We start from the raw sequence: 24530 nt of genomic DNA, 5'->3' as shown, positions 1-24530 counted from the left end.
AATCATGCACGTTTCTATGGCCATGCATTTGTCCTCTGGCCATTCCTACTTAACCGTTTTGCATTTCCTGTCAGCTTTTAGTCGTATTTATTTCCTAAAGCCTGTTTCGTTTGCTGCATTTTTATACTTTCTCCTTTAGTCAATTAAAAGCAATATCTTCTGTGTCACGCAAGTATTACTATTAGATGTTGTATTTTTACCTATGTGATCCTCAACAGCTGTCACTACGTTATCTCTCAAAGCTATCCATTTGCTGTCTATTGTATTCCTTTCCCCCGTTTCATTTCGGCGTTACCTATAGCTAACTCTGGAACTCTCAGCAACCTCTGTTTCCTTCAACTTATCCAGGTCCCATCTCCATAGTACCTTACTTTTTGGCAATTTTTTCAGTTTTAATCTGCAGATCATAACCAATAATTTGTGACAAGAGTCAAGATCTGCTCTTGGAAACATCGTACAGTTTAAAATTTGGGTTCTAAATGTTACGAAGATATGTTGTTGTGGTCTTCAGTCCTGAGACTGGTTTGAATCAGCTCTCCATGCTACTCTATCCTGTGCAAGCTTCTTCATCTCCCAGTATCTACTGCAACCTACATCCTTCTGAATCTGCTTAGTGTATTCATCTCTTGGTCTCCCTCTACGATTTTTACCCTCCACACTGCCCTCCAATGCTAAATTTGTGATCCCTTGATGCCTCAAAACATGTCCTACCAACCGATCCCTTCTTCTAGTCAAGTTGTGCCACAAACTTCTCTTCTCCCCAATCCTATTCAATACCTCCTCATTAGTTACGTGATCTACCCACCTTATCTTCAGCATTCTTCTGTAGCACCACATTTCGAAAGCTTCTATTCTCTTCTTGTCCAAACTAGTTATCGTCCATGTTTCACTTCCATACATGGCTACACTCCATACAAATACTTTCAGAAACGACTTCCTGACACTTAAATCTATACTCGATGTTAACAAATTCCTCTTCTTGAGAAACGCTTTCCTTGCCATTGCCAGTCTACATTTTATATCCTCTCTACTTCGACCATCATCAGTTATTTTACTCCCTAAATAGCAAAACTCCTTTACTACTTTAAGTGTCTCATTTCCTAATCTAATTCCCTCAGCATCACCCAACTTAATTTGACTACATTCCATTATCCTCGTTTTGCTTTTGTTGATGTTCATCTTATATCCTCCTTTCAAGACACTGTCCATTCCGTTCAACTGCTCTTCCAAGTCCTTTGCTGTCTCTGACAGAATTACAATGTCATCGGCGAACCTCAAAGTTTTTACTTCTTCTCCATGAATTTTAATACCTACTCCGAATTTTTCTTTTGTTTCCTTTACTGCTTGCTCAATATACAGATTGAATAACATCGGGGAGAGGCTACAACCCTGTCTTACTCCTTTCCCAACCACTGCTTCCCTTTCATGCCCCTCGACTCTTATAACTGCCATCTGGTTTCTGTACAAACTGTAAATAGCCTTTCGCTCCCTGTATTTTACCCCTGCCACCTTCAGAATTTGAAAGAGAGTATTCCAGTTAACATTGTCAAAAGCTTTCTCTAAGTCTACAAATGCTAGAAACGTAGGTTTGCCTTTTCTTAATCTTTCTTCTAAGATAAGTCGTAAGGTCAGTATTGCCTCACGTGTTCCAACATTTCTACGGAATCCAAACTGATCTTCCCCGAGGTCGGCTTCTACCAGTTTTTCCATTCGTCTGTAAAGAATTCGCGTTAGTATTTTGCAGCTGTGACTTATTAAACTGATAGTTCGGTAATTTTCACATCTGTCAACACCTGCTTTCTTTGGGATTGGAATTATTATATTCTTCTTGAAGTCTGAGGGTATTTCGCCTGTCTCATACATCGTGCTCACCAGATGGTAGAGTTTTGTCATGACTGGCTCTCCCGAGGCCATCAGTAGTTCAAATGGAATGTTGTCTACTCCCGGGGCCTTGTTTCGACTCAGGTCTTTCAGTGCTCTGTCAAACTCTTCACGCAGTAGGAATATATAACCAGTCTGAAACCCCACATTGCCCCCACGGCTCTTCCACGTATACAACCTTCTTTCATAGTTCTTAAAAAAAGTGTTAACTGCTGTTAAATTATGCTCTGTGCAAAATTCTACCAGGCAGCTCCTTACTTAATGCATTTCCCCAGGGATTGTTTTCCTGCTACTTTTCTTTCTCTTCCTTTTCCTACTATCGAATTCGAGTCGCCAATCACAGTCAAATTTTCGTCTCTCTTAATGATCTGAATAATTTCCTTTATCTTACCATACATTCTTTTGTTCTTTTTGTCATCTATGGAACTAGTTAGCATTAAATATGTACTAACGTGGTGAATTTTGGCTTCGTGTTTATCTTGGCTACGGTAATGCATTCACTATGCTGTTCATGGTAGCTTATTCGCATTCCTATTTTCCTATTCATTATTAGATCTACTCCTGTATTACCCTTACTTGATTTTGTGTTCATTACCCTGTACTGGTCTGATCAGAAGTTCTGTTCTTCTTGCCAACGCACTTCACTAATTAACACTACATAGTTCAGTTTAGCCATTTCCCTTTCTAAATTCGCTAACCCACCACGCTATTAAGGGATCTAACATTCCACGCTCACACCTGGAGAACGGCAATTTTGTTTTTTCGTATGACAACATCCTTCTGTGTAGTCGCCCACGGAGATCCGAGTAAAGCACTATTTTACCGCCGGAATATTTTACCCAAGAGGGTGCCATCGGCATTAAGCTGTACACCTGGAGCTGCATGTTCTCTGGAAATATAACGCTTATAGTTTCGCCTTGCTTATACAGTAGTAAACAGTAACAAACGGGAAACAGTAATAGGAGTTAAAATCTGGGAGGCACCGTCCAGAGCTACCTAAGCAGAAATGTTCACATAGAGGTAATTGCAAGAAAATCAGACGCCTAGCTGAGATTCACTGAGAGAATATCTCTCTCTCTCGCTCTTGCTCTCTCTCTCTCCTCCTCACTCCCCCCTCCCTCCAACCAACCCTCCCTCCCCATTTCTCTCTCTATTCGTTTAGTTGATTCCGACTCTCTGTAACCCCATGAACTAAAGCACGCCAATTTTTTCTGTACCGCACTTTCTCCTGCAGACGTTCCAGATTGGAATCCATTACTTTTGTGATACTGACCTATTCGTTCTGTTTGCGGTCCACAGATGCTTCCAACACCGAAATTCAAAGGTGTCCATTCTACGCCATTCAGCCTTTCTTATGACCCCAGTCTCACATCATTACATTTCAAATGGAAAGACTGTAGCGCTTACCTTCGGATCCTTGTTGTTATGGTTATGTCTCTACTCTAGAAAACTTTGTCAAGGTTGGACAGTGCCTTACTATCACGTAACAAGCAGCTCTTGATTTCATGGCTGCAGTCACTATCACCAGAAATCTAGGAGCTAATTGAAGATAGAAACTATTTCCATAGTTTCTCCTCTAAATTCCAAGAGTGACAGGTTTAGTTGCCATAAATTTCGCTTTCTTGACATTGAGCACTGGACCAAACTTTACACCTCCTTCTTTGATCTTCAGTAAGAACATCTTTAACTTTTCTTCATTTTCTGCCATCAGGATGGTATTTTCTGCATGTATAACGTTATTTATTTGTATTCTAGCTATTTTAATTCCTGTTTCTCCTTCATCTTATGGAAATGTAATTCATCCACGAAAGGTGTGACTTACAAAACACTTGAAAGATTCATTCTTGAGTACTGTTTATCGGTGTTGGACTGTTGAGGTAACATATTACTTCCTCGACATATGTGTCCAAAATGATACTGACGAGGAAACCGGAGAAATTTGAGCTCATACGGCCGTTTACTGGCAGTCGGTTTTCTCATGCACGATTCGTATGCAGGCAATGGGGCAGGAAACAATATAGCTCAGAATGAGAAGTTGTACACGGCGAATGTTGAAAATAGCCAGCGGCGGACTTCGCCCTTGCAGATGCACGTGGAGGGTCATCGACAACATCTTTTTTCTACCAGCTCGGAGACATGTCTTGCGATTGCAGGAGTCGGTTATCTATCGAACGCGAAGAGACGCAATATCCAGAGTGAAATATCATTGTCTGCAGTTTATCAGTGACACGTGCGGGCCAGTATTTCACAACATTTGCAGCATGATAAGCTGTGAACCACAATCCGAAGGCGTAAATGTTGTTGCTTCGCCGCTTTCTGTTTTTCTGTGTGGGACCACAGACTGACATAAAGCCAGGTGGTACAGTGTCACTAGACTCGTATTCGGGAGAACAGTGGTTCAAATCCATATCTAGCGCTCCTGACTTAAGTTTTGTGTGGTTCCACCATCAGAGCCCGTCGTTCAGCTTTAATGAAGTCGTTGTCTAGGAGATAGTGAACTCGACTCTCCCTTTCTTCCTTCCTTTCCTTAATATTAACAGTAAGTATTCACAAACGTTTACGAGGCGACACTTGATCGCCATCAGGCATTAAACGTCCACTCCTCCAGACATTTTCAGTCATAGAGGTTTTTAACTGTTCGCATCCAGGTTACCCCTGTCCTGATTTCCTCCTCCAACCTCTCGTCATGTCGTTGTTTCGGTGATGCCGTATCTCTTTCCGTCCAGCCAAGAAATTCGTTTCTCCATCTGCAGTCCATTAGCCCGACAACACGTGCCGCCCCCCTCCCATTTCCGTTTAATTTGCAGTACAGCCATAATTACGATTTCAACTCCAGTCTGTTTCCTTTATTATGTGTGTGAAATCTTATGGGACTTAACTGCTAAGGTCATCAGTCCCTAAGCTTACACACTACTTAACCTAAATTATCCTAAGGACAAACACACACACCTATGCCCGAGGGAGGACTCGAACCTCCGCCGGGACCAGCCGCACAGTCCATAACTGCAGAGTCTGTTTTCTGGAACATTTGTTTGTCTTTCTGTAAATAACTCCCATCGTGTATCTCTCCATTGGTCACTGAACAAGCCTCACTTTGTGAACAGACACTATTTCCCACCGGAACTGTTATACTGTAACACACGTCAGAGTGAGCTGTCAGTTGATAATGTCAATAATTTAGTTGCAACACGATCCACAGCCGTGACGAACTTCTTTCAAGAAATAAATATCCTGTTTCGGCTGTTTTCCATTCCCATTTTATTTTTATTTTGTGTGCTATGACCTTTCGGCTGTATAACCTTTCTCAAGCAGACGTTGAACCTCTTTAACTACACGTATTTTGGGTCAGAGCCATATAATTCCGTGAGCAGTCCGTAGTTGGTCTGGCTTGAGAGCTACAGGTATGATATTCGATGCAGTACAAACAGTAGCTCTCAGCCAAGCCATTTACTACTATGTGGTTTTAACTTTGACTTGTTGGCCACGAGCTATAGCTGCACGCGGTTAAGGGCCCTCGCATAACAGTAAATGGCTTCGTTGTGTACTACTGTTTACACTGCACCGAATACCATACTATAGTTATCAAGCCAGGCCAATTACGTACTTACCCATGAAATTACATGACTGTAACCGAAAACATATGTATTATGAGTTAAACATTTGCTTGAGAACGGCTACCAAGTCGAATCGTCTGGTACACAGAATGGAAATAAAAAACAGTTGATGCAGGAACAGCATAATAGGCGGAAAATATTGTTATTTTAAAGTATTGCAGGACTGTGGACGCAAGTAAACAGAACATAACTTAACTTTTTGATTCGTTTCCGCCCCTGAAATCCATGTCCCGCTTCCTTGAGTCAGGAGTCAGAGATACTAATACATGTTATTGTTGTTGTTGTTGTGATCTTCAGGCCAGAGACTGGTTTGATGCAGCTCTCCATGCCACTCTATCCTGTGCAAGCTTCTTCATCTCTCAGTACCTACTGCAACCTATATCCTTCTGAATCTGCTTAGTGTAATCATCTCTTGGTCTCCCTCTACGACTTTCACCCTCCACGCTGCCCTCCAGTACTAAATTGATGATCCCTTGATGCCTCAGAACATGTCCTATGAATCGATCCCTTCTTCTAGTCAAGTTGTGCCAAAAATTTCTCCCCAGCTCTATTCAATACCTCCTCATTAGTTATGTGATCTACCCATCTAATCTTCAACTTCTTCTGTGGCACTACATTTCGAAATTTCCTATTCTCTTCTTGTCCAAACTATTTATCGTCCATGTTTCACTTTCATACATGGCTACACTCCATACAAATATTTTCAGAAACGCCTTCTGACACTTAAATCTATACTCGATGTTAACAAATTTCTCTTCTTCAGAAACGCTTTCCTTGCCATAGGCAGTCTACATTTTATGTCCTCTCTACTTCGTCCATCATCAGTTATTTTGCTCCCCAAATAGCAAAACTCATCTACTACTTTAAGTGTCTCGTTTCGCAATCCAATTCCCTCAGCATTACTCGACTTAATTCGACTACATTCCATTATCCTCGTTTTGCTTTTGATGATGTCCATCTTATATCCTCCTTTCTAGACACTGTCCATTCCGTTCAACTGCTCTTCCAGGTCCTTTGCTGTCTCTGATAGAATTACAATGTCATCGGCAAACCTCAAAGTTTTTATTTCTTGTCCATGGATTATAATTCCTACTTCGAATTTTTCTTTTGTTTCCTTTACTGCTTGCTCAATGTACAGATTGAATAACATCAAGGCCGGCCGCGGTGGTCTAGCGGTTCTGGCGCTGCAGTCCGGAACCGCGGGACTGCTACGGTCGCAGGTTCGAATCCTGCCTCGGGCACGGGTGTGTGTGGTGTCCTTAGGTTAGTTAGGTTTAAGTAGTTCTAAGTTCTAGGGGACTTATGACCTAAGATGTTGAGTCCCATAGTGCTCAGAGCCATTTGAACCAATAACATCAGGGGTGGGCTACAACCCTGTCTCACTCCCGTCCCAACCACTGCTTCCCTTTCATGCCCCTCGACTCTTATAACTGCCAGCTGGTTTCTGTACAAACTGTAAATAGCCTTCGCTCCCTGTGTTTCACCCCTGCCACCTTCAGAATTTGAGAGAGAGTATTCCAGTCAACACTGTCGAAAGCTTTTCTAAGTCTACAAAATGCTAGAAACGTAGGTTTGCCTTTCCTTAATCTATCTTCTAAGATAAGTCGTAGGGTCAGTATTGCCTCACGTGTTCCAGCATTTCTACGGAATCCAAACTGATCTACCCCGAGATCGGCTTCTACCAGTTTTTACATTCGTCTGTATAGAATTCAGGTTATTATTTTCCAGCTGCGACTTATTAAACTGATAGTTCAGTAATTTTAACATCTGTCAACACCTGCTTTCTTTGGGATTGTAATTATTATATTCTTCTGATTGCAATCAGATAAGACTATCGATAGCTTAGTTTTGAAAACCCTGTTTATTTTACCAGAATCACAGCTAGCCTTTGTTTCCTTCCATTTATTTCTTTTACTGCTCGTTCTGTCGTAGTCTCCAGCACCACTCTTCATTAATAAACATTCACGAGTGTTTTGTCTCGGTTGTAAGAGCAATTTCTTGGACTCTGCGAAGACACTTAGATTTTGATAAAACAAAATTTGAAAAATTTTAGCGACAGGTTGGTGACGAATATCCCTTATAATCAAGACAATATGTACAAATACGAGTTTAATTCGCCAGAACTCACAGGTGAGAAAGTAGATTTTCGATTATGGTGGCAATGTGAAAGAATGCGAGAACCTAATGCACTAGGAGCAGCATAACGTACCGAGGCATTATCCGACACCAAACAAAACTAACACCGTCCTATCAGGCGTTGAAGGCCCAACGATACCGACCGGCCGCCATGTCTTCCACAGCCCTTAGGCGTCACCGGATGCGGGTGCAGAGGAGCATGTGATCAGCACACCGCTCTCCCGGCCGTTGTCAGTTTTCGTGACCGATGCCGCTACTTTCCAACCAAGTAGCTCCTCAATTGGGCTCGCGAGGGCTGATTGCGTCCCACCTGCCAACAGCACTCGCAGACCCGGAGAGTGACCCATGCAAGTGTTAGTCAAGCCCGACAGCGCTTATCTTTAGTGATCTGACGGGAACCAATGTTACCACTGCGGCAAGGCCGCTGGCTGTTACCCGACGCCAAGCCAAATAAAAACAAAACTGTAGTTAGAAATAAATCGTGCCAACTGTCTCATTAATTAATCTTTCTTGCTTTAATCAAAAAAGTACAATAACACGTGAAATTATTTAAACGAAATATTATTCATCCTACTTTATGTGTGTGCGGGGTGGGAGGCGGAGATGGTATTGGGTGACATCTCATCTTGATGAGGGGTAGTGCCCTCAGAGAGAACGGGAATCTAGTGCAGGGGTTCCCAAACTTTTCTTCTGACGAAACACTGAGAATTCTGTTACTTCAATGGAATACGTTGGTCATTTCGATGGCTACTAAAACTTTCAAAATATAGGACAACTTTGTTTTATGCAGTGATTACTTCAGTTTTAAATCATAACTAATAGAACAGAAACGATAATAAAATTTAAAAACATTACTATCGCCAAAATGTCGAAAAAACTCCATGTTTATGAATACTTCCTGGAAGATTAAAACTGTGTGCCGGAGCTAGACTCGAACTCGAGACCTTTGCTTTTCGTGGGCAAGTACTCTGTCTAATGAGCTACCCAAGCATTTCGTTCTGGAAGTATCACCCAGGCTGTGGCTCAGAAATACCTCCGCCATCTCTTTTCTTCCAGGAGTGCTAGTTCTGCGAATTTCGCAGGAGAGCTTCTGTGAATTTTGGAAGGTTTGTTGGTAAACACATCTGAGAAGAGCAGATGTGGACTCTTATCACAGTGAACTCTTATCACTCTTGGTTGTGAACTGCAGATTAAAACTGAAGAAATTGCCAAAAGGTAGGAAGCTAAGGAGATGGGACCTGGATAGATTGAAGGGAGCAGAGGTTGTTCAGAGTTGTACAGGGAGCATTAGGTAACGCTGAATTGAAACGTGGGAAAAGAATACAGAAGTAAACGAATGGGTAGCATTGAGAGATAATGTAGTGAAGGCGGTTGAGAATCACATAGGTACATAGGTACAAAGACAAGACCTAATACAAATACTATTCGTTACGTATAAAACTGTCAAATAATTGCATGCGGCGTGTATGCTACGCTACGCTCCGCTGCGATGCGATGCGTGTGATGTGTGTGTGTGTGTTTTTTATCTTCCCCCTGTCTTCCCACTGTCTTCGTACCAGTGAGCAGGTAGAGATAAGTAAAGGACACACAAGGTCAGCCATGACTTCCGGTATGTACCCATAGCGATAAGGTAGCAACGCTCTCCGCACGGAAAACTGACCTTCCTCGGCTTAACTGCAGCGTTCAGCGTGCTCTGAAATATTCATATAATTTACATACTTTTTCTCACATCCGTCACGCCAAAACTATCGTGGGGTGGTTCCTAGACATCTCCCCACGAACAATGAGTTCTTTCACTGCTTTACTTGTTGTTCTCTGCCTTACCTGTCCTTCTTACGACTGGAGGAGCGGACCGGGAAATTACAGTTCCACATTTTAAGATATCCTATATTCTTTAGAGATATCCAATTGAAATGAACAGCCGTCTTTACACAGTCTTATCTTCCTCGTTTTCTCGAGGAGCAGGACTCAAATCCTCGTCCGCCCATCCAGAATGAGGTTTGCGAGGTTTCCCTAAATTACTTAAGGCTAATACTACGATTATTCCTTTGAAGTGGACACGACCAATTTTCTTCCTCATACTTTAGTGGTAGGACCGTATGGTCTTTGACTACTAATCAAAACGTCCTGGGTCTCGAGTTCGAACCTCGCCACTGCTTAGACTTTGAATAAAAATCTTCAGCCGTGGCGGCGGCCTAAGACTTCTGGCATGAGAAGTCACCCTCATGCTGCCAATGGCCTTGTCAGAGAGGACGGAGGAGCGGACGAAGGCTCAGGGAACTCTCTTGTGTTTGGGCTGCGAACTGCCCATAAGACGCAGAAGAATGAGCTATGATCAACGGCATGAGAATGCAGAAGGCAATGGAAGCGACTGCATTAAAGACATACCATGTGTATCTACGGGACAAGCGTTGTCATGATCTCTCCACTGGCAAAAGATTCCGGAATAGTTCCTCTTTCGGATCTCCAGGAGGGGACTTCCAAGGGAGAGGTGATCATGAGAAAAAAATAGCATAACTTACTACGGGATAACATTCTACGTGTCGGAATACTGACCGTCAGAAGTTTGAACGTGGTAGGGAAGCCAGAAAAAACAGGCCAACGATGGAAAAACTTTTCGCTGAAAATACATTATTCTTATGTTTTTTAGGGTGGGAAATCCAAATGTGATACTTAAGAGACAGTGTCACCCACCATTTCTTCACATTTTACAGTTAAATTTATTAAATTAAGCGATTTTTAAAGAATTTAACAGCTTTTAAATAGTTGAAATAATTTTAAAAGTAGGTGTAATTGGTAGCACTGTTGAAAAAATTTGCTGGCAGAAAAAGGCCGATTCTGTTTTCGTGTTAACAGATAGTATTTTGTTTACTGTCAACCTAACCTCACTTTCCCATTTACTGTACATGTGCTCAGTACAATGTCTAATCGTGGTTGTAAAAACTCTGCTGACAGTTTTTGTTATATTTGTGGTGAATTTGTGATTAAAAAACACCAAAGAAACATTACAGACTTTATGAAAAAGGTTTATCTATCATACTTTGGATCTAAACTTAGTGATCAAGATAAATGTTGGGCGCCGCATAAGGTATGTTGTGTGTGTGTTGAAAATGGTCCAAAAAGGAGAAAAAAGCCTTTAGATTTGCTGTTCCTATGATATGGAGGGAGCCAATAAATCATTCTGATGATTGCTTCTTTTCCAGTGTTGATATTACTGGTCATAATTCGAAAAACAAGAAGGTAATAAGCTACCCTAAACTTCCGTCCGCCATCCGATCAGTAGGGCGTGGTACAAATTTGCCAATTCCTGAACCACCAGATGATTTAAATTCTCTTCCAACAGAAGTATTTTCTGATGTACAATCTGATTTACATGAACCAGATGATGATGAATTCCACTGTAATTCATGAAGTCTAGAGCCCAAATTGTTTACTCAGACAGAGCTTAACGATTTGGTTAGGGATCTGGCCTTAACGAAAGAAAAAGCTGAATTGCTTGGCTCTATATTAAAAGAAAAGAACTTATTGGCAGTTGGAAGCAACATATACATGTATAGAAAGAGAGAGAAGCAATTTTCCAAGTATTTTCAACAAGAAGGTGATTTAGTGTACTGTTCAGACATTCCCGGTCTGATGAATTAGTTTGGTATTGAATAAAAAAGGAAGACTGGAGGCTGTTTATTGTTTAATCCGAAACTAGTTTAAAGGCTGTTTTATTACACAATGGTAACATGTATGCATCTATGCCTATTGGACATTCCGTACATATGAAAGATAGTTATGAAAACCTAGAAGTAACGCTAAATAAAATAGGTTATTCTGCTCATGGTTGGATGATATGAGGCGATCTAAAAGTAACATGCATGCTCCTTGGTCAGCAAGGCGGCTTTACCAAATTTCCAGGTTTGTCGTGTGAATGAGACAGTAGGGCTAGGGATCAACACTGATGCACAAAGAACTGGCCTGCGAGAGAGTCTTTAAAACCTGGTGAGAAGAACATTCTACGCAAAAACCTTGTAGATCCAAAAAACCTACTCCTACCACCTCTACATATAAAATTAGGTCTAATGAAACAGTTTGTAAAGGCTTTGCCTAAAGATGGACCATGTTTTTAAGTATCTCTGCCAAAAGTTTCCACACCTTTCAGAAGCTAAACTAAAAGAAGGCGTCCTTGTCGGACCTGACATTAGAAAATTGAAGCTTGATGTTAACTTTGAATCCACAATGAACCTTAAATGAGAAAGAAGCATGGGTATTATTCAAGAAACAGCTTCATGGATTATTCCGGCGTAATATTTCAGTTTGCGCTCTTTCTATTTGACCAGTATTTTTTTACTGAAAAATTTTGAACAGTCTCTTATGTTCGTAATACTGATTTTTCCAGACATGTTCTTCAGTATGTTTTCTTGGCTACCTCCTCCATGAGATTGAATTGCGTCGCTGTATTTATTACATTTTCAGAAAGTACTACAAAACCATCATTAAAAGCCAGGAAATTTACTTTTGCATCCCTTCTATTATTGATGGAGTTTTGTTCCAATTTTACATCACTTCAGACTCTTATGTTTCTCTTAGAATATAACTGAACTGGAAATAAACCCTCACCTTACCTTATTCATGTATTTATTTTAAAACGGTTTAGTAGTTTAAATTTAATTTCGAGTTCGCGAACTATTTTTTTTTCTTTTAAGTATCATGTCAACGACGTCAAAAACCTTTTTAAAATCAAATGTACCTACAACTATATGCTTGGAGTTTAGTAACCTGTCGTAAATTATTGATTTCACATTGAATATCTGCTTTGAAAAAGATTTGCTATCTCGAAACTCACCTTGATATTCACCGAAATGATTGCCAAGTGTTAACTTCATTTGTTAACCGTGTTCATCAAATTTACGAGAATATCCGATATGCTACCTACATACGTGATGTCCTTCTTTAGTTATCGGTACCTTGTTTCATTTTATGCGATTCTCCTGTACTTCTGAAGTGCATCGAACGATTCCGCAAATAATCGTATAATATATGCTAGTAGAGCTATGTTTTATTACGCCATTGAGGTGCTGCATGGCATTTAGTCTCTGGTTAACTCGGTATTCCGCATTCAAAACCGAAATCCTCGACGCCGGATCCAGTGATCAGGTGTTATGTCGCTTCTAAATTCACATTTTAATTCCATTCCATGTTACATATGTAAGTTTCCATATTGTGGAGTTAGCATCGTCAAAACAGGCATGATTACCTCATTTTTGTTAACAGTCGCAGATGAGTAGAAAAACAAGTCACGTGTCCGCAAGTCGACTCCATGACTTTTCCTTTTCAGTTCGAAAAAGAGTACGAGACATGTGTCGTAAACACAGCAGAGGAAAAAGAACAGCCCTAAAATAACCCTTTTCTTTTTTGAAATTCCTCACGGTAACAGCGACAAGTTTCCTTGGACACTTATCGTTGGAAAAAACATTATTTAGAGAACATCTATAGCATTTTATGATTCCTAATTTATGAAACAGTTTGATCATTTTCAGTTCTTGGGACAGTATCGTACTCAGTTCGCAGTTTATGAGGAACTAGTGACTTTCCTGATGTGCCGTGCATTGAGAATAGGTCCACTGGATAATGTGCTATGCAGTTAATCGCCGCAGACTCTTTTCGCATCCATAAAGACTCTGCTTCATGTTGATATCAAGGCAATAAGATGAATGAATTAATCAATCAACCACTTATCTTATTATTATTATTATTATTAGTAGTAGTAGTAGTAGTAGTAGTAGTACTGATACTATTTTACAGTGGGACTCATGAAAAGATTAGCTCACAAGCAAGGTAAGAGGAAAATAGTCCTCGCTGTAAAGCAATAATAGGAGCTTAACAGATTTCGTGATTAGTTGCTTTTTTTCATTAAGCCTCGTTCACCATTACTGAGCGTCATTGAAACTACGATTTATTCCATGTCGGTGTCCTACTAATCACATTAATGTTTGAGTGTAATACCGATGAAGCATGCAACAGAACACACCCCATTATTCTGCTGTCCAAGCGTAAAATGCGGAATCAGTTGGAAAAGTACTATAACGTTTATCTTCTTTGGCACATGACGTCATAGCTCATGAGAGACAGAGATGTTTGCTGCATTGTGCATCTCTTATCACTTAAGTTTTCGATAGATTACTTCATAAGCATACGTTCGCTGAATGGTAAGTTTTGTTTGTGATTCCTGCCATTTTTCTTGAATAAGACTTTTTTTTTTTACTACTCCAGCGGTTTAAGAATCTTCAGATCACTTATGAAAATTGAATGACATTTATGATACCATCCTGCAAGTTTTCAATGTTATTTCCTTTTTTAAATATACCAGTATGATATTTTTTAAAAATTTAGTTGAATGTTTCAAATGAAGTTTCCGATATATAACGCGCATTTCTGATAGAAATTTCTTTCCACATTACGTTGGCAGAACATTCTTCAATTTGTTTTTATACCTCACATGAAGTTCGTTTTGCCCATAGTGATTTTTCGGTGTGTGTGTGTGTGTGTGTGTGTGTGTGTGTGTGTGTGTGTGTGTGTGTGTGTGTCTCGGGTGTAACGTGGTATAAAAGCAGATATTTTTATATGTGGTACGTAAGTATATTAATATGCATACAAATCATTATGGTGGTTGTTTTTGTTTGCGTTGAACAGTCTTTCAGGCAAACTTTACGAGCTGTTGTTTACTGCACCGTTGTACTGCACCACTAGCTGAACTATGCGCCGGTATAGACTAACCGTTTGGGGTCCATGCATCCACACTTCAACACCGAACCTGCTGCCCAGGGGAAAATAAGCATTTATGGCTTCGTTTTGTTCCATGTACATAGAGGTACTAGCCAACCTGAACACATACGACTTGTAATGGCTACAGTTAATAGTCTGCAAATGACATAAATACTGATGTAATGTTTTTGCAGATTCCCTGTGTCCAAGAAAAAATGTTGGACAAAATAACGTACATATTTGATCTGCATTGATACTCAAAACGGAAAACTTAGCGTCGATGTATTTCCTGTACTTCATAGATTTAACGGTTGCTCTAGTTCGCGTGATCTCCTGTGTGCCATACCTCAGTCTCAAAATAAAACGTTTCCGTTCGTGTGCTTTGTCAGTGAATAACAGTACAATTCCTGTCACCCAAATTTATTTCACGCCCATTTCAGAGCACAGAACCATTCCACTGTTATCGCTGTCTTGTGCTTGAAGTATCGCCAACAAATTTACGCGCTAATTATGTCTCTCACGCACCGAAAGCTGTGCGAAGGAAGACAGGAGGATCAATATCGTAAATCTTAAGCACTGCAGCGCACCGCGAGATAAAAGAGAACTGGAAAGACATTTCCAGGTAATTTCAAACACGATAATTATCTGTAACAATGCACCCAGTAATTGAAAAATGACATGAAACGTGAAAAATTAACAATTTGACAGTCGAACAGGAATCTCAAGTATAAGCCTTGAGGACTCGAGTTCAGTGTCTTAACCACTGCGACACGTCGCTTACTAAAACTACCGCTTCATTTACAGTATGAATAATAACAGGCTTTGTGAGAGGAATGCCAAAAGTGCTTACTTATTTTGGCCACTTTCGGTCCTATATATCTTGCGACATCATATTTAGAAGAAGGAAATATTCATTACTCAGCAACGAAGAACAGGCTTTTTCGTGTGGGTAATACAGCCACAAATTTATTAGAAGACAATACCATTTTCACACTGGCTCTTATAAAACCACTGTCATTTATACCACTACAGCTGATTTCGGCTATTTGCCATTTTCAAGTACATACTACTAATTATATTTATAAATTTAAATCCTCACGCGTTGAGGGTGTATACAGATTTTTTTTTCCTTTATTGATTTTCAATTCCCCCCGAAGGGGGCGGGCTGGCAGCAGCTTAGTACGCTGCTCTACAGCCTACAGACTTTTTTAAAAACGGAAGAAGAAAAGAAACAAGAAAAACAGGCGATAAAACGGTGACTTAAAGTGTAAAATGGCGGAAAAATGCGGAAAGTTAAAACAGAAAGCAAAAGGATTGGCAATGTTAATAAAATACACAGGAATCAGACAAGTAACATGTGTATACAGATACACATTTGCCATTTTAATACGTAAACGTCGCATTAAACAAGAGCGAGAACAACGTTACATATTCCGTCAATGTTTTGAAATAACAAGCTACCGCTGTGCATTTGTAAACGCCTGCAAGTTTCTCTTGTTTTCCCTTACTTAGGCACTGTAAATGCAGAACGCTTCACAGTGCGAAGTGGCGCAGTGGTTACCACAAGGGACTCGCATTGGGGAGAAAGGCTGTTCAAACCCGGTCCGGCCATCCTGATTTAGGTTTCCCGTGATTTCCCTAAATCGCTTCAAGCAAATGCCGGGATGGTTTTTTTGAAAGGGACGGGGCGACGTCCTTCCCCATCCTTCCCTAATCCGATGGGATCGATGACCTCGCTGTTTGGTCCCCTGCCCCAAATCAACCAACTAACCAGAATGCTCCCTTTGAAAAGCGCACGACCGACTTCCTTCGTCATCCTTACCCTATCCGATTTTGTGCTGAGACTGTAATGACCTCGTCGTAGACGGGATATTATACCTTAACCATCCTTCCAACTATTTTTTTTTCTTTTTTACTAACAAACGTAGCACTACTGATGCCTCCGTACCAATTGTTGCAAGAGATGTCACTCATGAGCAATAAATAGCACTGCACTTGTGAATTCTGACATGAGCTATTTCTTATCTCTGATGAACTGATCGGCGAGAGAGATATTGGTTCTAGCGAATTCTGCTGTGAATGTTTGAAAATAAAGATAAGATACGATTTTGCACAATAAGATCTCGTTAAGAGACAGGTGTCTGGAGCCAGTGCTTGGGATTACTCCCGCACTTTGTCCCTGCGTCTGCGAGTGAAACAGCACAAAGAGCGGCTTCGTAGATCAGGGACTTCGGTGATGATGATGCTGTATCAAAATGCTTACGGGATTAACACGAAGTACAGCACTGGCAATGCAAAACCTGCGCGGAAAATACACACACAGACTCATGAACGTATTCCTTTCCTCAATAGATGATCTACTTTTAGATCACGCTGCTCTTGCATTACCATTACTGTTGAGCACGAAGACCGTATTACAGAGCCTTCACTGTCGCAGAAGCATCTGCCGTACTTGATCTGTACAGGCAGTTTTCGTATCTGGCATCGCTAATTGTTATTGCTGTTGGGGGTTTTTGTACCTGTCGATGGGCTCCTTGCCACCTGTATGCCGCTTATTGTGGCGTTTTATTGGTTCAGTTCTGCAGTGACCGTATCTGTAGTAGCAACCAGTGGTATTTACAGTAAGCAGTATTGTAATAAACTGTATATATTCTTATCGAGAACCAAACCCCACAGCCCTATGAAGTCCCTGTCTAATTCTATACAGAATCTACAGCCTTAACCACAGTAAATTATTAATACCTAAAAAAAATCCCAGTCGTTGGAAGAAGTCGCAGGCCCCTTTTGTCTACAAGAGCGGAAGATTCACCAACTCTCCAACACACTGACATCCTTCTGTTGAAGGAAAAAGGTTCTGAGCTTAGGCGTAATGAGGAATCTGGTACAGTATCCCTCCATCATACCACCCAGTACAGATTCCAAAAATATCGGTCGTGTACTGTTCTCATATGACTAGAAAGGCTTGGACGAAGTCAGTCAAGTAGATGCAATATTTCCATTCTTCTGAACATTGTTTGAATTAGTAACAAAATAACGTTATTAACGCCATTACGCTGATATCGAGTAGCGAACGAAATTTGTGAAAGGAGTGAGTGAGGATTCCTTGGTAGGGAGGACGCAGCAAGCTATTTTGGACTGAGAACCACCGAAAGAAGTTGAAGCAACTCAGAGACGTGCGTGGGAACGCTTGCTGCGCATGATATATATTCATGACCTGACAGATAGTATTAATCAGACATTTTGCAGGTAATGTTATATATAATGAAGTACTGTTATCTATAAAAAGTTGCACTAATGTGCAGTCACTTCTACATAAAATTTCACGACAGTGCAAAGATTGGCATCTTTCTTTGAATGTTCAGAACTGTAAAATTGTGCAGTTCAAGAAATCCAAAAATTTCTGTTCTATGACTGCAATTCGATGAGCCACAACTAGAATAAGGCAACTGATACAAATATATGATTGTGACAGTAAGATGGAGTATAAAATGAAATGATCACACAAGCTCACGCGTAGGTATAGCAGGTGGCAAATTTCGGTTGATTGGCAGGATACAGGGAAAGTGCAGTGAGATTACAATTGCTGTTGCTATCAAAAAATTCGCTCGGTCCACCCTAGAATATTGTTGAAGTGTTTGGAACACTCACCAAATAGTAGTAACAGGGGATACTGAAAGTATACAAAGAAGAGCACCACGAATGGCCACATGTTTGTTTGACCCATGGCAGAGCGTCATAAGAGGCTGGAAAAGCTAAACTGGCAGACACCTGAAGATAAGACAAACCTGTCCCGCAAAAGCCAGCTTAGAGTTTTACGAAGCAGCATTAAGTGAAGAACCTAGGAATATACTACAACCCCACGTATCGCTCTCCTAGGAACCGCGAACTCTAGATTAGGGTAATTACAGCGGCTACAGAGGCCTAGGCAATCGTTCTTCCCGTGCTCCGTATAAGTGGTGCAAGAGAATTACCCTTAGCGATGTGTTTCACAGTGGCTTGCAGAGAATAGATGTAGATGTAGATATGTGTGTGTGTGTGTGTGTGTGTGTGTGTGTGTGTGTGTGAGAGAGAGAGAGAGAGAGAGAGAGGTGAGAGTGTATGTGAGTGTGTACACGCGCGCCCACACACACACAACTGCAATCCATTGTGGTGCATAATGTTAAAAGGACCGCACGAAATCGTAATTGGAAAGAAAAACAGTGAAACAGTTAGAGCAGCTTGTGTCCCAAGAAGTTGTTTTTAACTTATAAGCCAATAAGCTATGAGCCAGAAATAAAATCAGAATTGTTCCATCACATATCCGGTATATGCATATAGTAAGAAAAAATAAGTATCATAGGTCAGTGAGCATTCTTCAAAAATAAAATTTGCGAAACATGTCTGTCCGCCTCTGTAGCTCAGTGATCAGCGCGTCTGGGTGTTATGCAGAGGAGCGCCGTTCGATCCCTGGTATTGCCATGAATTTTTTCATCTGTGGGCCATGGTGCACCACAGTTCCATCGGCGCCGGTTTTGGATAGTGCCCTTTTGTCGTGCACGGTATACTTTAACCACGGTGGCACACGAACAGTTTCTCTAAACTAAGCCGTTTCGGGAATACTTCCACACTTGGCCCGTAAGTCATTGATCATGCCCGCCCGGACGTCAGATAATCGCTTCGGTACCCATTACGACAATGACTGCATTGTTTCCCGCGTCTGTCTGACACACTTTATATTCCCTCGACTGCTAGTGCTGCCACCTGCTGTCTGTGAGCGGTTATTGTACGTTGGCATCGAACATAGAAGGTTGTCACATTAATGCGACTGGACGGCGTATCACTATAAGAACTAGTTTTGGCCAAACAGCCCCCTCTAGGACTGTGTGACTCTCTCTAAACATGCTGTATAAACCCTTGTACTTTAATCCCTTTTGTACGTAATCACACATTTGCAGTTATCTTGTAAATGGCACTTTTGTGGACCCATCATTGCTGGTACGTTTTTGTTTCTATAAATCAGTCAAGTGAAAACGAGACGGGCTCCCCTCCTCCTCAGGGCTCCCTTTCTCCCTCCCTCTCCCCCTTCCCTTCTTCCTCCTTTTCCCCTGCCGAACACCTTCTTTTACCTTTCCAACCTCCCCCCCCCTGCCCCAGGCTTATCATTTCCTTCTCCCCTCCACTGCCCCCGTCCTACCCCCCTCCTGGTTTCCCCCTACCGTCTCTCCTCCCATTTCTTCCCCCCCTCCTCCCTTCACCCGGTGGTAGGTCCCCTTCAGTGCAGTAATTTTTAATGTTTTTATTGTGGTGTCAGTGTTATTCCAGTGCTGTGTGCAGTGCTACATTCCACCAGCACCGGCAGTGTCGCCAGCGTCATTCATTTGTGTTCCCACGGTGATGCTTCTTTGTTTTCGTGTCGAGTCACAGTGTTCATTCTCAGCATGTGTGTATGGCTTTTGTCTATGTTGTTTGTAAATGTACCGTTTCTACTCATTACTTTATACCATTCTATGTTATGTATTATTTTCTCATTTGCCTATGTTTTCTTTGTAACTCTCTTGGCTGAAGAGTGGCGTATTGTGCCGTTGCCAGCCCACTCCTTTTTGGGGAGTGAAATAACAATAAAGAAAATAAAATGGGGCGTGTGACAAACATTGGCCAAGTGCAAGTAGCCCTCACACATTGAGGGTTCCGTACGAACTTAATTATGTATACAGACAGTTCATCCATCCCAGAAATCGGACCAGGGCAGTGCGTGCAGCTGTGGTAGTCACAGTGCCACAATGGTGTACTGGTTAGCACATCTGCCTAGTGAGCAGGAGAACTGGGTTCAAGTCGCAGCCTTGGCACAAATTTTAATTCATTACTTCAGTTTCTATCTTATGTTTAGAAATTTGTTACGATATATCCTTTATGTTGTGATAAGCACGGCACATTTGAAGCACTGAATCTTTTCCGAGTTTTGTGGCGAGCTTAATGTTCTGACGGTGCGCTCTCACTATGTCCGCAGATGGAGAACCCGGCTTTCGAGCGGGATGGGTCGGTAGCCGGAAGCAGCGGCGTCGCGGCGGTGCGCAGCGTGGAGCTGGGGGCCGTGGAGGCGCCACCCCCGAGCAACGGCGTCGTCTGCACCGACTTGTGCCGCACGCAGCTGCCGCCGCTGCCGCACAAACAGCCGCCCAGCCCCTGGAACCGCCTCAAGACCGTCTTCCTCGCCACCATCATCGCCATACTCGTCGTCTGGGTCATCGTCTTCACTACCCTTAGCCAGCTAGGCTACTTCTAGCGGCAGGCCCTCTGTCCCCGGCTTACGTCTGCATCTGTCGCCCCACAGCTCACGGTACAGTCGGGATCCTCCTCCACGTCAGGAGGAGAAGCTGCACTTCCTCCATCGACGCTGGCATCAGCAAGATGAACTGAGCGTCATGTCAGGCTTTCAGCAATACTGAACATTCTACATTCCACAAGCCACAGTATCAATCGACAGAGAGTCTAAGCTGCGATATTCACCTCGCTAAGCATCCGTTGACTCCATCGTACTAAATCAGGAGATGAAATGGGCTTTGAACACTGTTATATGTCACTGGTACTAGTTAGAGACATTCCAATTAATTTACAGGTAAAACTGTTGGATCGGACATTCAGTGCAAATATATTTTGTGCAGCTGGTGCCCAAAACCCGTAAATATTTGAAGAAAGTTGTATTTAAGACCCACCAAGAGCTGCTGATGAAACAGACTTTCCATTATGATCAGTAATATAAAAAAATGTCTACCTGAGCCTGTATGATATCGATATTATGGTGTCGTAAAAAAGAAAAATCCCGTGTCACTGAAACTGCTGACACTGATACATGCTATGAGTTCTATAAATTCATTTAATTATGACGACAGTTCGTGACACAGGATTGTTTTTTGTTCTGCTTTTCGACGCCAGAGTCTTATGTAAATAACTTTATGTTACTTGATGATAATCGGCTGATTGAAAATGATAGTAAATAAAAGTTTACTTCGTCAACAGCTCTCGGTGGTTCTTAAATGAGGTAAAAAATAAAGTGCGTGATCAGGGTACTGGCTTGACTGCAGGCAGAGCACCATTTATTCGCCGCGGCATTAGGCCATCTTATCGAACACCATTTATTCATGGGAAAGATCCAAAATCTCCACCCCCAATTCAGTATCGAACCCAGGACATCTAGGGCCGGAACCTAGTGATCTACAAGCTAGACCACCAGGCCACCTCTTAAATATGACTTTCTTCAAATTCAGTGCAAACGCTAGTTATTTACTATTTTCATTCGTCGCTTTCCGTATTTTTCTCATGCTTTTATTTTTTCACTGCTTCGTCGTCCGATCATGGTAATTATGTTTTTCTTTCGTACAAAATTGCAGCACTTCTTTCTGCTTGTCAGGTCAGTGCAGGAATAGATCTTTTCGTGTTGTATTGGTCATTTTATTTCACCTATAGGAACTGTATGTTTCTCTCTCGCCTACCAACATCACAACGATGTTAAATGGAAGATGAATGGCATTCCTCGCTGCATTTACCAAACAGTAATTATTGCTTTTCTCTATGGAAGACGTTCCACCATTTCTCCTCCTTTTCATTCGTCTCGGCCTTCTCCCTGATTTTCGTCTTCTCTGTTTCCTCACCTTTTCTCTGTCAATAACTCTCCATCTATTACACAGAGCACATCGTTCCGCTAGCCGCTCTGTGGTACAGCAGCTGGTTTGCTGACTGTTTTAGTCGTCAAATGTGATTGCTAATCTGAGGTTTTTATTTGTTCTTGTCTCTTCTGTTCGCTTCCTCACAGGGCTGGTTGAGCACACTTGATGCAGTTTATTGAAACTAGTTCCTGCTGCTTAACCATCTCATGTTGTGCTGGTAGTAGAGGAAGCCTGATCGGAAGGTGCTGTATAGTGGAATGTTGCAGATGGAAGCAAATTGGATTACATTACAGCTATCATGGAAAAATTAATCGGTGCCGGTTGAGATCTCTCTTACTGGAATATGAGGCTAGCGAAATCACACAACCCACGTCTCATTTCTCAACTCGCGTCTGAGCTTACGTTCCAATCTGGCAGCTACTCCGAAGGGACCAAACTGACTTTGAACACTGTTGTATTGTTTGTTATTGTTAATGTTTTCGTTATTGTAATGGTGCTTACATTCCGTGTTATTACTTTTTTGCATAAGATTTGTATGTGCTTTCTTCGTGGACGTTGATTTTACCTCTACGAAACACAAATATCAAAAGACTGAGAGTAAGACATTTCTATAATGCTAAGTCGTTGTAAGATAAAATAACGTAATGATTAATGTGATAATCTTACTTTATGACAGCACACATTCTAGACCTACTGCTTGGAATTCGGCATAAATCCGCTTAACGTACAATACTCTTTTGCCACAAAGACGTTTGAAACTTTATAAACTTTGTTTTAATATGGAAAATTTAATATATTGTATGTTGTTTGAATAAAGCTGTTTTATATGCACAGTACTCATTCGATTATTGTTTACAGTTTGATAGATGCCTGACTGAAAATGAGCAAAACAGATATTACGGAATAAGTTTATTAAAATTTTGTAGGGTGAATTTCGATTTGGTTCCTTTGAAAGCGCGAGCCCGATTTCCTTCCTCAATCACAGATTGTGCTCCGTCTCTAATAACAGATTCGTAATGAGGGTAACAGATCCAGTGAACTTATGCTCGAACCTTCTCATAAACGCCGGCAAGGTATTTAGCATAAACACCTACAACGAAAGGACCGATGTGTACGCAACTCTGCATTCCATCGGTGAGCATACAGTTTATTAGAATTGCATTCTGTGACGGCTGTAATGACCACCGGAGTGTGTCACCGTTGCTACCTCGTGAACTTGTTATTAGGTTTCGAGAGTACACTACTCGCCATTAAAATTGCTACACCAAGAAGAAATGCAGATGAGAAACGGGTACTCATTGGACAAATATATTATACTAGAACTGACATGTGATTACATTTTCACGCAATTTGGGTGCATAGATCCTGAGAAATCAGTACCCAGAACAACCACCTCTGGCCGTAATAACGGCCTTGATACGACTGGGCATTGAGTCAAACAGAACTTGGATGGCGTGTACAGGTACAGCTGCCCAAGCGGCTTCAGCACGATACCACATTTCATCAAGAGTAGTGACTGGCGTATTGTGACGAGCCAGTTGCTCGGCCACCATTGACCAGACGTTTGCAATTGGTGAGAGGTCTGGAGAATGTGCTGCCCAGAAAGGCACGTACAGGACCTGCAACATGCGCTCGTGCATTATCCTGCTGAGATGTAGGGTTTCGCAGGGATCGAATGAAGGGTAGAGCCACGGGTCGTAACACATCTGAAATGTAACGTCCACTGTTCAAAGTGCCGTCAATGCAAACAAGGGGTGACCGAGACGTGTAACCAATGGCACCCCATACCACGCCGGGTGATACGCCAGTATGGCGATGACAAATACACGCTTCCGATGTGCGTTCACCGCGATGTCGTCAAACACGGATGCGACCACCATGATGCTGTAAACAGAACCCGGGTCCATCCGAAAAAATGACGTTTTGCCATTCGTGCACCCAGGTTCGTCGTTGAGTACACCATCGCAGCGCGCTCCTGTCTGTGATGCAGCGTCAAGGGTAATCGCAGCCATGTTCTCCGAGCTGATAGTCCATGCTGCTGCAAACGTCGTCGAACTGTTCGTGCAGATGGTTGTTGTCTTGCAAACGTCCCCATCTGTTGACTCAGGGGTCGAGACGTGGCTGCACGATCCGTTACAGCCATGCGGATAAGATGTCTGTCATCTCGACTGCTAGTGATACGAGGCCGTTCTGATCCATCACGGCGTTCCGTATTACCCTCCTGAACCCACCGATACCATATTCTGCTAACAGTCATTGGATCTCGACCAACGCGAGCAGCAATGTCGCGATGCGATAAACCGCAATCGCGATAGCCTACAATCCGACCTTTATCAAAGTCGGAAACGTGACGGTACGCATTACTCCTCCTTACACGAGGCATCACGACAACGTTCACCAGGCAACACCTGTCAACTGCTGTTTGAGTATGAGAAGTCGGTTGGAAACTTTCCTCATGTCAGCACGTTGTAGGTGTCGCCACCGGCGCCAACCTTGTGTGAATGCT

At 42.0% G+C, this 24530-nt stretch overlaps 1 protein-coding gene across 3 annotated transcripts in view; it reads left to right on the top strand.

Moving 5' to 3' along the window:
- LOC126187871 (uncharacterized) overlaps positions 1 to 22860 on the top strand; it is a 332017-nt gene extending 309157 nt beyond the window's left edge. For all 3 annotated transcript variants that reach the window (XM_049929201.1, XM_049929199.1, XM_049929200.1), the window contains one exon: positions 20368 to 22860. In XM_049929201.1, coding sequence (XP_049785158.1) covers positions 20368 to 20643 — 276 coding nt within the window. In that variant the 3' untranslated portion in view covers positions 20644 to 22860. The remainder of the gene's footprint in view (positions 1 to 20367) is intronic.
- Positions 22861 to 24530: the final 1670 nt, after the last annotated feature.

The sequence above is a fragment of the Schistocerca cancellata genome, chromosome 5 (assembly GCF_023864275.1).
Source record: "Schistocerca cancellata isolate TAMUIC-IGC-003103 chromosome 5, iqSchCanc2.1, whole genome shotgun sequence".
NCBI lineage: Eukaryota > Metazoa > Arthropoda > Insecta > Orthoptera > Acrididae > Schistocerca > Schistocerca cancellata.
This window is presented reverse-complemented; position numbering and strand designations above follow the sequence as displayed.